The sequence below is a fragment of the Crocuta crocuta genome, unplaced genomic scaffold (assembly GCF_008692635.1).
Source record: "Crocuta crocuta isolate KB4526 unplaced genomic scaffold, BGI_CrCroc_1.0 scaffold77, whole genome shotgun sequence".
Taxonomy (NCBI): domain Eukaryota; kingdom Metazoa; phylum Chordata; class Mammalia; order Carnivora; family Hyaenidae; genus Crocuta; species Crocuta crocuta.
The window spans coordinates 1,499,831-1,514,433 of record NW_027532172.1 but is presented as its reverse complement, the minus strand read 5'-3'; the positions used below and the strand labels follow the sequence as shown (position 1 = coordinate 1,514,433).

At 55.5% G+C, this 14,603-nt stretch overlaps 1 protein-coding gene across 1 annotated transcript in view; it reads right to left on the bottom strand.

Annotated features, from left to right (window-relative positions):
- KCNN1 (potassium calcium-activated channel subfamily N member 1) overlaps positions 1-14,603 on the bottom strand; it is a 24,382-nt gene that overhangs the window by 575 nt on the left and 9,204 nt on the right. Inside the window, exons 5-9 of the mRNA XM_077777068.1 lie at positions 12,058-12,199; positions 8,963-9,073; positions 8,245-8,372; positions 2,642-2,711; positions 2-141 (exon numbers count right to left, since the gene is read on the bottom strand). Coding sequence (XP_077633194.1) covers positions 2-141; positions 2,642-2,711; positions 8,245-8,372; positions 8,963-9,073; positions 12,058-12,199 — 591 coding nt within the window. The remainder of the gene's footprint in view (position 1; positions 142-2,641; positions 2,712-8,244; positions 8,373-8,962; positions 9,074-12,057; positions 12,200-14,603) is intronic.

The window sequence follows — 14,603 nt, the reverse complement described above, 5'->3', positions numbered from 1 at the left end:
GGCGTGGGCGCTGAGGCCGGGCAGGGCCTGCAGGGAGGTGCCCAGCGCGTCCAGGCGGCTTTCCAGGGCGGCCAGGCGGGCCTCAAGCTCCTCATGCTGGGCGTGCAGCTCGGACATGAGGTCGTACATGACGTTCTGGGTCTGCCGGAGACACAGTGGGAGAGAGAGGAGAGGCCAAGTGAGAGAGATGGAGGGCCAGACACAGATGGTTGACCAGCCCCAGTTGGGTGGGGGGCCAGGAAGGGGGACCCAAGTGAGGGACACCTGTGAGGACATCCCAGAGCCACGGGTTTCTTGCTGGGCCCCAGGAACCGGGAGAAGAGACAAGAGGAGAGATGGCTCTTGGATGCCAGGCTGGGGGCCGGCAGGCCGGGGGGAAGTGGAGGGAGGTCCCAGGCCGGAAGTGGCCAGAGCTGCCCTGAGGGGGTGAACTGGCCACCGGCCCGGCTGAGAGGGAGGAGGCTGAGCTGTGAACTGCCTCCCTGCACCCCACACTACACCGGGAAGGGGCCGCTCCAAGGATCCCACCCGGTCACACACCAGGGAGTAGAACGCCCACAATGACTGTTGCAGCAGGCGATGGGGTGTCCCCGCCAACTCGGCTGCTCCCCACAATCCAGCAAGCAGAGCCGGTTCTGCCCCTGTCCCCGGGGGCCCTGGCGGGGGCGGCGGGAGGCTGGCCACGCAGACAGACCCGGGTGCAGTACCAATGCTGCCACCAGGTGGCGATAGAACCGCGTTCCTCGTCTCTAACCGCTAGGTGCTAGGTGCTGAGCCCACCCGCAGGCACCACCCCACACCCTGGGATGGGAGAATGGATGCCGGGGTGGAGAAATGGCCCCCGGTCCCTTGCTCCGTGGAAGGGGGACAGGATGAGACACCTACCACAGCATGTCGCTGCATTCCTGCCTAGCCTCTCCCTTCCAACCTCCGTGCCTTAGTTTCGATGGTTCCCCCCACCCTTTCCTCTGTTCCTGGCCCACTAGCCTCAGACTCCGGGGTGGGGGGTGGGGGGTGGGGGTAAACACAGACTCTGGGGACCAGCTTAGGGTCGCTGACCCTCCCCTCAGCCCGCCTCAGGGAGCCACAATCCTCAGGGCCAGAGGATAACATCTGGACGCATCCAGTCCTCTGATGATTTTTTTCTGGCCTCTGAGGTTTAAATCGTTTATAACTTGGACTGTACATTTTACTTGTATCAGAGACACACAAATTAAATCGGCAACCTTGGGCAAGCGTGCATTAAAGTTTAATGCCGAAAAACATCTTAACCTTGTTAAATTAAAAAACTCAGGAAGCCATATAACCCAATCCAATTAAAGCCTTCCTTCAAAGAAGGCTTTGTTAAATGTACTCCGAGAGTATATGACTGTGATTGTGAGGTTTAAATAACTTTGAAAAATTCAAATTTCCGTCATCTGTACTAACGGAAGGAAGTGGGTGACAGGGATAATCCAAATTATAATATCTAGTGTTTCAAAGGCATTTCTTATGTATTTTTAGCTGCTATCTCACATGACATCAGATTAGTTCGGCAAGGATTCCCATATGCTTTGGGGACTATGTTCTTTCTACTACCAACAGAATGATTTCTGCAGGGTTCTAGAATCTGTTTTTCCCTCTATGATGTTTCTTTCCAAATTAAATTTATGTAGGTTAACATTATATCACATTCTCTTGATAGTGATGAAGAGAGTGAGTCTGAAATGCTCCGGGTATAAAAGAAGTGGGATGGGATGTAACATCTTCTGAAGATAATATTAAATTGACCTCAGACTAATGAAACTGACTCGGGGAGGGAGCAAAGTTCTCACGGTAACTACTCATGAAGGGGCTTCGGAAGGGGGTTCAGAACAGCGTGAGGAGTATTCTAGGTGCAGGACTTGATAACCCGACCAACAAATAGACTTGTGTATACAATAAACTGATCTTACAGGGCTCCTACAACCAACCCTAATTTCCTGAAAGATGTTTCACTGCTGTGCAAAGAAGCTCTCTGCTGATGCTAGAATTTGAATTTCTATCCGTAGCAAAAGAATGTTGTTTTTCTTTTGAATTTTGGAGCTGGGATGTCCCTATGCCTCAAACAAAAAGGACCACTTCACCAATTTGGCCCCCTCTTAAAGGGGCGCCTGGGTGGCTCAGTCGGTTAAGCGTCCCACTTTGCCTTGGGTCATGATCATGGTCCATGGGTTTGAGCCCCGTGCTGGCCCCTGTGCTAATGGCTCAGAGCCTGCAGCCTGCTTTTGGATTCTGTGTTTTCCTTTCTCTCTGCACCTCCCCTTCTCCTGCTCTGTCTCTCAAAAATAAATAAACACTAAAAAAAATAAAAATAAAATAAAAAAGATATTCCTTTAAAGCTATTTTCCTAGATACAGTTTAAAAGCAAAATAGCTGCCAATGTTAAAAAGGAGTTTACGTGCCGATGTGGAGTCCTAGCTTCTCTCTGACAGTCGGAACCTCTGGAGGCTTGCAGACCTGGCCTGTGTCCCCGTCCACACTACCAGCACCCACACTGTTCCTCCCCGGGCAGGAGGTGGCTCTGCTCTTTATTGAATGTCCCCTCTCCTCCTTGGGAGGGGGGGGCTGACCACCCCCTTCTGGCCCGGGGAGACCCCTCCCAGCCCCGCCTGGCTCTCACCTTGGCCAGGTCGGCGAGAGTGTTGGCCTGGTCATTCAGCTTCCCCTGCTCAATCTTCACACTCCGGAGCCTGGGAGACACACAGAGGGGTGGGGACACAGGGTTGGGTGGAGGCTGCAGGGGAGTGGGGCCCTTTGAGCATGCCCCCCCTCCCCCGACCTGGGATCGCCTTGTGGGACATGCAGAAGGTGGGAGGTAGGGTGAGGCCCCATGCAGCACATTCCCTCCCAACACATATTGGGGTAGCAGGGCCTGCCAGGTGGCTCAGCCACCCCCAACAGCGTCCACCTCCCGGCCGTTGTCCATGCGGCCCGATCCAGGAGGTCCCAGGAACGTGGACTCCCAGGCCCAGGTGACAAGGTGGATACAAGCCCTGGCCGCCTCCCAGGGCCACCGGGCAGCGCTCCAGCGGCGGCCCTGGGTGTGGGCCCTGCCCCGAGACCACCACGCACCCCCAGACCCCAGAAAGAGACTTACTTCTGAGCTCTGGCAGGCCCCGGCAGAGCAGAGAGAAATCACAAGGCAATTTTAATCTCCGTGCAGCTGGGTGCCACGCGCCAGCCCCGCCCGCCTCCCCCATGTGCGACCCCGGGACCAGACCGGGGGTCCTGGGTGGCTGAGGAGCTGCAGTGCCAGCCCCCAGGGGAAGCATCTGCTCTCTTCCCCTCCCTCCAGCAGCGCCCACCCGGCAAATGCAGCTGCTCTCAGCCTTGTGGTCCCTCTGGACCCCAGGCTGTGCCCCAAGGCAGCATTCAGTCCACGGCATTCAGTCCCCTTGTTTCCCACGGGGAATAACGGGGCTCAGAGAGGCAGGGCCGGCACTGCGGCAGGATTTGAACCCATACCTGCCGCTCTGCCTCCGTGCCTTGGCCTCCTGACAGCTGCGCGTGGGTGGGGGTGGGGTGGGGAGTTGGCCAGTGTGTGTCCTTGACCCCCCCTTGTCTCCACCTCTTACTGGAGTTAAACCAGCCCAAGGAAACTGCTCCAGGCAGGACCCCTCCTCACCGGTCCAAACTCAATCCCTGCGCGCCCACCCGGGGAGGCCCCTCAGCGCCCACCTATGCTGGGCACTTCCAGCACCCCTAACAGGACCCAGCTCTCCGTCTGGGGAANAGGGAAGAGAATCTGGCAGAGCTCTGGAATGCCTTCCCTGGGGAAGTCAAGTCTTGGCTTCTTTGGAACCTCCTTGTCAGGCACTGATCAGTGTTCCCCCCAAAAAAGATATATTGAAGACCTACCCCCCGGCACCCCAGAATAGGCCCTTATTTGGAAACAGAGTCTTCATAGATTTAACCAGGTTAAGATGAGCTCTGGGGGTGGGCCCTCATGCAGTGTGACTGGCGTCCTTCTAAGGGGGAGATTTGGACACAGACATGCACGGAGGGAGGGCGATGTGAAGACACGGGGGGATGGCCGTGTGAAGATGGAGGACTGGAGCGATCTTTCTAGAAGCCAAGGGCCACCCGAGGCTGACAGAAGCTAGGAAGGAGACCTGGGACGGACCTTCCCCTAGCGCCTTCAGCGGGCAAACGGCCCTGCCAGCTTGATTTTGGACTTCCGGCCTCTGGAGCAGTGAGATCATAAATTCTGTTGCTTTAAATCACCCTGTTTGTGGTACTTGGTTACAGCACTCCTAGTAAATGCATGCTATGTTCCTCAAGCTGTCCAGAGAGCATTTCTGCCTTTTTCACTGGCTGCTCCTACAGTGTTCGTGTCATGGAGACTCCCCTGCTCAAGAACATGGCATGGCTCCCGCGTGCTGCGTGTCAGACCTTGGGTCTCCCTGGCGCCAGGCTCATTCCCACCGCCCCACCGTGGCCCAGGCTGTGGGCAATCTTAGGGGTGCAAGCCCCCCTTTTGGCTTCCTAACCAAATTCCATCCACCCTTCAGGCCCTCGTTCAAACTTGTTTGATTTTATCAGCTTTACAGGGCCACTTTTTTGTTTTTATTTTTTGACCGGGAAGGGGGTAGGTTTAGGGGGACCTAAAGATGAGTGAGGGGCACCTGGCTGCCTTGGCCAGTGGAGTATACGACTCTTGACCTCAGGGTTGTGAGTTCAAGCCCCGTGTTGGTGATAGAGATTACTTAAAAATGAAATCATGAAAAAAAATAAAAAATAGGGGCCCCCGGGTGGCGCATCTGGTTAAGTGCCTGACTCTTGATTACAGCTCAGGTCATGATGTCACGGTTTGTGAGTTTGAGCCCCACGTCAGGCTGTGCACTGATCGCGCGGAGCCTCCTTGGGATTTTCTGTCTCCCTCTCTCTCTGCCCCTCCCTGCTCTCTCTCTCTCAGAAATAAACATTATTATTATATTTTTTTTAATTTAAGAGGTGCCTGGGTGGCTCAATCAGTTAAGCATTTGACTTTGACTCAGGTTATGATCTCACAGTTCATGGGTTCCAGCCCCACATTGGGCTCTCTGCCATCAGCATGGAGTCATTTCAGATTCTTGGTCTCCCTCTCCCTCAGCCCCAACCCCTCAAATATAAACATTAATAATATTTATCTATTTTTGAGAGAAAGAGAGAGGCACACACACAGAGTGTGAGCAGGGGTGGGGGAGAGGCAGAGAGAAAGAAAGGGAGACACAGAACTCAAAGCAGGTTCCAGGCTCCACACTGTTAGCACAGAGCCTGATGCGGGGCTCGAACTCACAAACTGTGAGATCATGACCTCAGCAAAAGTAGGACGTTTAACTGACTGAACCACCCAGGCGCGCCCCCACACTCAATTTTTTAAATTATAAATAAAGATGAGTGAGACAGTCCTGCCCCAGAACAAAGGGAAACAGGTAACTCACAGAGCAGGTGTCTTTTCCATAGACCTGGCTTTCCTAAATTCCCACCCTCCTGCTTCCCTCCAACAACCTTCTGGAACATCCCTTGGGGCAAAGTCCAGGACAGGGCCATGTCTGTGTCCCCCATGCCCGGTACACCAGCTGGCATAGGAAATGCTTATACAGTAACCAAATGAACACATTGAGTGTGGTAATGACATCATTGCTGGTTCTCATGTCTAGAAAATACTGTATGTCAGGTAGGCCTGGGTGAATCCCCAATTGTGCTCCATCCACACCTCATCCCTGGAGAAGAGGCACATTAATACCATTGTCTCCACTCTACAGATATGAAAACGAAGCTTAGAATAGCACAGTCACTTGGCAAGGCCCCACAGTTAGGTGGCAGAAACCAGACTGGGGCGTAGGGGTCAGTGAATACCTGTGGGAGGGCCAACAGGGAGGGGTCTCTGTCCTCAAGGGCCTCGGGGTCCTGTGAGAAGGCAGGACTGAGACCTGGACACAGCGAGGCTGAGTGAGTGTGGTACCAGCTCCTCTCCCTGCTTTCTGGAGGAGGGTGGAAGCAGAAGCAGGGGCACCGTGTGTTACCAGTGCTCGTTCTGTGCCATCCTCCCATCTAGATCTCCCTGCAGTCTTGGGAAGTAGGCACTGCTATCATTTGAAAGCCATCCAGGTATAACAGTAAACACAATAAATGTAAATGTACTAAACTCTCTCGCTAAAAGACAAAGACAGTAAGGAGCCCCAGGAAACTCTAGGGGCAACAGATCTGTTTTTTTTTGTTTTTTTTTTGTTTTTTGTTTTTTTTAATATTTTTTTTTTATTTATTTCTAGGAGAGAGAGAGAGACAGCGTGAGCAGGGGAGGGTCAGAGNCAACAGATCTGTTTTTATCTTGATTGTACAAATTGTTACGGGGATGAGTACACGTGGTAACATTGATCAAACCGTACATTTAAAATAGGAGCCATTGACTGTGGTCAATTTATAGCTTAACAAAGCTGGTTTTTTTTTTGTTTTTGTTTTTTTTTAAGAGGCAAAGATTATTAGACAGGATTGAAAAGTTGAAGTCCAGCTGGCTGAGCTTCCTCTCCTATGGCCTGGTCTCCTCATGGTCATAGTCCTTTACCTTCTGACATCCCAGAGGCTGGGCTGCTTCAACCACGCCCTACGCTCTGCTCCCACCCAAGCTCCCTACTCTACCACTCACACCAGGGTTCTCCATGCTGCCTCTTGTCTCTTTCCCCACAGACAGCTGACTCAGCTGTCTTCCTGCTATACTAGTTCAGACTCTAACACTATTTACTTCGCTTTGTGACTCATTGGCCCCTGAGTCTGGCCTGGGAGCTCTTGGGGCAGGGAGTCAGCTGATTTTCTTAAGGGAGCCCAATTGTGAATAGGGTTTCACACACTGTGAGAGATGAGAATCCACAGGCTTATTCTGAGAAATGCCTAAATATGATTTTACTATTTAAGTCAGGTACTACAGGACTCCATTGTAATTTATATTTGAGTGCCTCATTCCCGGCATTTGGAGCTGTTTAAAATTCTAGACTGGGTGTTGTCTCCTACATCCTCTATGTGGCTACCAAGCATTTGAAAGGTGGCTGGTCTAAATAAAAATGGATTGTGAATAAATGTAAAAAACACAATAGATTCTGAAGACTTAGCACAAAAAATGTTCTAAAATATCTCATTTTTAAAATTAATCATGTTAAAATAATATTTTGCACATATTACATGAATATATTATTTATTTCACTTGTTTTCATTACGATTTTAAATTTTAATTTAATTTTATTGTCATTATTTTTTAAGTAGACTTCACCCCTAGCATGGAGCCCAACAGAGGGCCCGAACTCACCACCCCAAGATCAAGACCTGGATCAAGAGTCAGACACTTAACCAACTGAGCCACTCAGATCCCCATTTTACTTTTTTTTTTTTTTAACGTGGCTACTAGGAAATTTAAAACTTAAAATTATACAGTGGTTTACGTGATGTTTCTCATGGACAGTGACTGGCATGTTACAGCCTGACCCAGCCCAAATTTGGCCAGATGTCTGTTTTGGGAAAACAAAATTTTCGTAGAACATAGCCCACCCGCTCCTCTTCACTGCGTGCCTGATACAATGGCAGAGTAGAGTAGTTGAGACAGACTGCCTGGTCCACAAAGCCTGAAATATAAATATTTACTCTCTGGCCCTTTGTAGAAAAAGTTTGCCAACTCTAGCTGCACACTGGCTCACCTGAGGAACTTAAACTTAAGCCCCCGGCGCATCCCAGCCTCTGCCGTGTTGGGTGCTCCCTGTGGGGTTTTTAAAGCCCCGTGGGTGATTCCAGTGAGCAGCCAAGGATGCGAACCACTTGACTAAATATATTCTCAGGAGGGACTCACATAATTTCTAGTTACCCTACATGATCACGTGGATCAGGACACACATTTAATTCTGAGCTTCCTGGCAGCCAAAGCGAAAAAGGGAAATTGCTTAATATCTAACAGGTAAAATAGCGTTGGCTATTCTGGAGAATAAAATATGCTTCTGGCCATTTGTTTGGGATGGGCTGCATGACTTATCAAAGGTGACTGCCCTGGACAAGTGCCGGGCCCGTCACCTGCCTCCTTCTGACCATCCCACCCAGCATGATGCTGCAAGCCCCAACCACTGACCACCCGGATTGGAAGGGGCCATGACGAGGCCATGCGGAGCTGTCTGGCCCGGCCTGTAGCCTCCTCCCGGGGACCACAGCTGCCTCCGCACCGGGTGGACACAGAAACGTGAGCGGGAAAGGTGCTGGACTTACTGATGGATGGCTTGGAGGAACTTACGCTGGTGTTTCCGAACCCGGGCGTGGTCTGGCTTCTTCACCAGCCTCGTGTGTTTGTAGATGAGCCACGTCTCCCTGAGAACGTTAGCAGCGGCATTTTTTACCTGGAGCCAGAAAAAGAGCAATTCCTTAAGGTAGGCACAAAACCGTGGAAGGCCCTGGAAACTTCCGGAAACCTCCAGAAACTCTTAGAGACTCCTGGAAATGCCCCTCTGGGATCCGGGGACTGTAAGGCAAGGCCATGTTGATGCGTCCTCATCTGCGGCTCTGTGTGTGTGTAGGTATGTGTGTGTGCACTTCATTTCGATCATTCAGCGCGGGCCGGACCCTTTGTATACACCTCGCAAGTGTTACATCAGCAAATCTACACGCGCTGCTATCTCTCCCACTTTATACATGGGGAAACTGAGGCACGGGGCAGTCGACCTGCCAAGGTCAGGCAGCGTATAGAGTGTACCTGGCTGCCCGGCCCCCAAACATGTGCCTCTTGCTGTGTGGCCCAGGGTGGGGCTATGACGAGGCACACAGGGGGACTCCTGAGGCCGCTGCCATGTCTCTGTGGATGGTTCTGGAATGTTGGCATGGGCAGCAGAGCACAGGGCAGGGCAGTGAGCGGTGGGCACATGCACGGGCCTGGCCGGGGGGGTCTGCCCTTGTGACCGGGAGAGGAGGTGGCTGAGACAGAGGTCTTTACCCGCTTGGTGAGCTGAGTGTCCATCATGAAGTTGTGCACGTGTTTCTCTGCCTTGGTGAGCTCCAGTTTCCGGGCCACCACGGCCACCACAAGTGCTGTGCAGCCGGCCCCCTGCACGCGGAGGGTGGGGAACACATCACCGTCCTGCCCCATGGAGGTCCCAGGCCACAGGCAGGACACCCTCCCTCCTCCAGGAACCGCCCCGATTCCACCCTCCCCTCTACCCTCCAAGCCCACGGTATTTGGCAGATCCCTGCCTGCTGAGCTCGCGGACTCCCAGTCGCACCCACTTAACATCAGCTGAATGTCTGGGGAGCGTGTCCCACTGATGCGCTCATCTGACCCCGACAGCCATGGGAGGTACGACCACTCTTATCCCCACTAGGCAGAGGGGGAAACGGAGGCTTGGAGATAAGAAAGGGAGAAGAAAAGGGCAAGATGCGCAGGTACATTCAGAGCTGGTGACCGTGGAGGAGGGAGGATTTGGAAGCATTTCCCTCGAGGCTTTGGGGTCTGGGGACAGAGACCCAGACGACACGTCTTTCTACGGTCACAGGAGGGGTCACGGGCAGCGTGAGTGAGAATCGGGCTGGCTGCCTTTGGTGGGGCGTTTGCAGGTAGGAAGGAGCAAAGTGGGGGTCCCGGGAGGGAGGGGGAAGGGGGGGGGAGTGGTAGCCTCCGTGACTGATGCAACCACGTTCCCCAGGACGCCCTGAGCAGACCTCCCGGCTAGTGAAGGAGGGCAGGGAGGACCCGCAGGTCTGCGGGGGAGCAGCCTAGGAGAGAGAGACGAGCAGGAGTGAGGACCGGAGAGAGAGGAGAGGGCACACGGGTGGAAGGGGGCAGAAAAAGTGATGCGGGAGGGCGGGAGGGGGTCTGCCACCACGGACCAGGGGCCAGGGAGCCTAGAACACCCACGAGGTGTCACCAGCCCCAGCAGGGCCCGAGGCAGGTGGCGGGAGCAGGTGAGGCGGGCCAGACGGTGCTCCCCACCCGCACTAAGGCCACGCCTGATCCTTCCCTGCAAGCTGCTTCTTCCTGAGGTCATGGCCTCCAAGAAGGAAGAACGGCCTGGGCCACCTGACCAGGGATGCTCGGTTCTTCTTAGGGATGGAAGGAGACATCGCTGGGGAGGGGTGGGCAAGGGCCAGGGACACCATCGGACAGCCCTGGGCAGGTCTGGACCCCCACATGCCCAGCCTGGGCCACATGAGCACAAGGTCACCTTTTGAGAAAGCCCTGACGNTCAGAGCCTGGAGCCTATTTCAGAGTCTGTGTCTCCCTCTCCCTCTCTCTCTGACCCTCCCCTGCTCACGCTGTCTCTCTCTCTCTCTCTCCTAGAAATAAATAAAAAAAAACCAATAAGAATTAAAAAACAAAACAAAACAAAAACCTCCAGGGGGAATACTATGCAGGAAGGAAAAAGGACACCCGGCGGTTCCGCACAATACCATGGAGACCACGTCCAGTGAAAGACGCTGGGATCAGAGGGGGCCACACTTTTCCAGAAGGAGCCCCGTCCCGGAGAACGGAACTCGGCTTCTCCATTCTGTCGTGGGCTTTCCGGGTTTGAGCTCGCCTTACCCAAGTCCTTTTTCGGTTCGTTTGTTAAGTTCGTTTGATGGGAGTGAGGATGGGATTCTGGCCCCCCTGCTTTAGTTTTTTCCCTTCCTCTCTTGCAAAATAACATAAGCAAATAGGCATGATGGCGTTTCACAAGAGGGGGGCTGTGTCCGCGCAGCCCGGAGAAGGGGGCCCCCGGTAGGGGCCAGAGGAGGATGAGGACCCCCCGGCTTATGCCCAAACAGGTTAGAGAGGATACAAAATGGGGACACAGCCGCGGGCCTCGGGAGAGAGTGACAGCCAACCACGGTCCGCAAGCAGCAAAACAGGGTGGGCAGAGACCCACAAGATGCCCTTTCCGTCTGCAGGAGAAAAGGAAACTCTTGTGCGGATCGCATCCTGTTTTTGCAAGAACGGAGAAAGGGAGGGATACACTCCCAGGAGCGGCCCTGGGACGAAGTCGGCTTCTCTGGGGCTACTTTGGTCCTATTCATGCTCCCTGGTTTGCACATATGAACAAGTTACTAATTGGGGATTAGGGAGAAGAGTTTCCACTCAGGGATCTAATAATCTGTAACCCAAGACACGGAAAAGCATTGGTGAAGGGGGTGGAAGCTTGGAGAAAGAAGGTTCCAGAAGGAGGGGATGAGCAGGGAAACCGATGATGGAATCACGGAAAGAAGGTGCCAGATGTCAAAGGCTGCCCACATCCACAGATGGACTTGAGAGGTCTTGGGGGGGTTGGGGTGCTGCCAGGGCTCAACGAGCCACGGGAGACAAACTTCACAGCATGGGGGTCAGTGGAGTGCTTGGGATGTCCCAAGCATCAGGCAAGGATGGGCGACTGAGCCGTGACGGTACAACCCAGAGGGTGTTGACTGGGTGTCCACACCATTCATCGTTCTAGACGTTTCACATAAAGGAACAGACATGAGGGGCGCCTGGGCCGCGCATCCGACTCTGGATCAGGTCATGATCTCGTGGCTCATGGGTTCGAGCCCCGCGTTGGACTCTTTGCTGACAGCTCAGAACCTGGAGCCTCTTTCAGATCCTGTGTCTCCCTCTCTCTGCCCCTCCTGTTTGTGCTCTGTTTCTCTCAAAAAGAAAAGTAAACATTAAAAAATAAATTAAAAATAAGTAAATGAATAAAAAGGAAGAGACTTGAACTTCACAGGGAACAGAGGAAATGGGTACTGGTTACAGCTGGGGAAACTGAGGCACAGAAGCCTCAGGTCCCTAGCCCTGCCCCAAGGGCCGTGAATTAAGCAGGCTGCAGAGACTAAAAGGCAAGAAAAGCACCATGCTAAGAGCAGGCCGCGGCACCTGGCCCCGCTACATTTTTCCGGCTGGCGGAAGCGAAGAGCTGCCCTTAGGAAGCCCGAGGGCACAGAGTTCGGAGTCACGGCAAAGCTGCAAAGGAGGCGGATGATGAAGCAGAGGACACAGAGAGGAAGGGGCAGGCTGATGGCACTACAGCTCACAATGGGGTGAGCTCCCCATCAGCAGGAGGTGTGCAAGGCCCCCACCCTTACCATGATGCCGGTGAGCAGGCACACGCCCTTCCCGCAGTAGGTGTGGGGCACCATGTCGCCATAGCCGATGGAGAGGAAGGTGATGGAGATGAGCCACATGGCTCCCAAGAAGTTGCTGGTCACTTCCTGCTTGTCGTGGTACCTGAGGGGAGCCGGGGAAGGCCCAGTCAGTCCACAGCAGTCTCTCTGCCTTCATCATACCCGCTGGTGCCCTGGGCCCGCCCGGCTGGGTGGGGGCCCTGACTACAAGGAGTGGGCCACTCTGAGGGCTCAACAGGGTACCGGTGCAGGGGGAGGGGGTGGTTAGCACCCTCCCAAGGGTACCGTTGGGCAGAGGGCCACCCGCACTCTCCCCCCGGGGTCCCTTCCACCCCCACCCCAAGCTGCTGCCCAGAACACGTGCCCTCCCTGGTGCTGGTTATGGGGCAGAGGGGTCCGAGTGAGGGTACATCCACTTGTGTCCACACGTGGACACGCGACCCCCTCCCGAAGACAGACGCACAGACAGATGCAGACACGGGTGGCCACGGGCGCCAGAAGCGGCAGGGAGTAGAGGTGAGGACTCAGGTCAGACATCAGGAAGAACTTCCCCAGGCAGCAGGGCCCCATGGCAGGAGGAGGGGGAGGGGGGCCCTNGGAGGGTCAGAGAGAGAGGGAGTCACAGACTGAAACAGGCCACAGCCAGCCCTGCGAGCCCGGTCACGTGGGCTACAAATAAGTCCCGTGTGGGGTCCGCCCAGGCTGGGGGTCAGAGGTGCCAGCTCGAGGCTCTGCTCCAGCCCAGCCCCCAGCCTGCAAAGCACCTTCGGCTCAGGGAGCCCCTCCCTGATGAGCCACTCCTTCCCGGGCCTCGGGCCCTGAGGAGGTTCAAGGTTGGAGGTCCACTGAGGGGGCATGGGGTGGGGGGGGGGCTGNGGGGGCTGGCAGGACAGGGGAAGCTGGGGGGAGGGCTGGCCCAGGCAGACAGGGCTGGCGTCAGGGGCTAAAAAGGAGGAGGGCGCAGAAGCCCGAGGGAGGATGGGAAGGACAGAGACCTTCTCAGCAGGTCTGGGGTGAGGGAGTCCCTGTCCCCCACCCTGGGGGGTCAGGTACCATTCCAGGCCCCTCCTCCTGGGCTGCCAGTCTGCTTGCTGAGTGTAAGGGAACCTGGGACTGAATTCCACTGAGGGATCTGGGCCCCAAGTTTCCCTGACCTCTCTCTCTCGGTAGACCCACACCCCACANGGGGGGGGGGGGGGGTCCTGGGCCTGGCTGGAGCTGCGGTGGGCGCTGCAGGACCACCCGGGACTCCCGAGGACCAGAGAGTGGGGGGCATGCGGGAGGCAGGACGGGGGGTGGGACAGAGCCGCAGGGGCAGAGCGAGGCAGGCGAGGGGGCTTCAAGCAGCATCATGGGGCTCAGAATTTAGGACTGGCTGCCCCCCCATACCCCGGGTCCTGCCTCAACCCGGGGACCCCTGCAGTGACCTAGACTGCACCTCAAGGGCGCCCCTCCTGCTCCGCAGACTACAATGCAGACCCCGCCCTGACAGGGTGGGGGATGGGCAGTGGGAACTGGCAGAGGGATCTGTCAGGGGTCTAAAGAGACCCTGTCTGGTCACGAGACGGTAAGCCCCGAGGACAAGAAGGGCTGGGCCCTCGCCCCTGTGACCCCTCATCACGCTGAGGGAGGTGCCGTGGAGGAGATTAAGGGGTGAAGACCGGGGGGTGGGAGCCTGGAGGGCAGGTCCAGCCCAAGGACCCCCAGGAAGCCCAGTCTCAGCTCCACCTGCCATAGAGCCCTTCCAGGGCCTTCCCCAGCAAAGCACGAGGTAGGAGAGGCTCCTGCCCAGGCGAGGCACCCCCATATCCCAAGAGGCTCCATGGGGACCCTCCCTTCCCTGAAGCACCCTGTGGGTCTCCAGAGCTGCGCAGGAATCAGGCCCTCAGGAATGCCCCTTTGCCCCAGAGCCTCCGTTTCCCCATCTGTAAGTTGGGTTGACGGCTTGCACTCTCCAGGGCTGAGAACAAACCCCGTGCAGAGAGAGGTACGAAAGGCCGCGCCGGGTTTTATTTACCCCAGAGCCACGTAACTCTCCGGAGGGGCTGTCCAAGGCCCCCAGGGCCACCTGGCCAAACAGGACCCTCCCAGCCTCAGAGACAAGGGCCTCCAGGATGTCCAGCGGACATGGCCCGAGGGCAGTTCCTGCTGGCCTGNAATTCCTGGAGGACAGCACAGCAGCAGCTCTGTGCACACAGCTTGGTCAAGGGTAGGACTCACATGTTTTCCCTACAGTCCGGTGGGGCGGGCGGGGGGGAGAAGGAGAGCTGATTAAATTGTGGGGGAAACAGGCAGATGGGGGGGGCATCCTGTTCCCGCTGCCTCCGTTGCCCTGGGCCAGAGGTCAGAGGTCAGCTGCTTGCAGCGGAAGAGCTGGGAGAAAGAGGAGCATAAGACCCCCCCACCGCCTCCCTGGGGGAGAGGGCTGGGGTCCCAGAGGGCTGTCGGTTGGGGTAGGGGCGGGATACACAGGCTGGAGTCCCAGGGATGAGGGAGCTGTGTTTGAG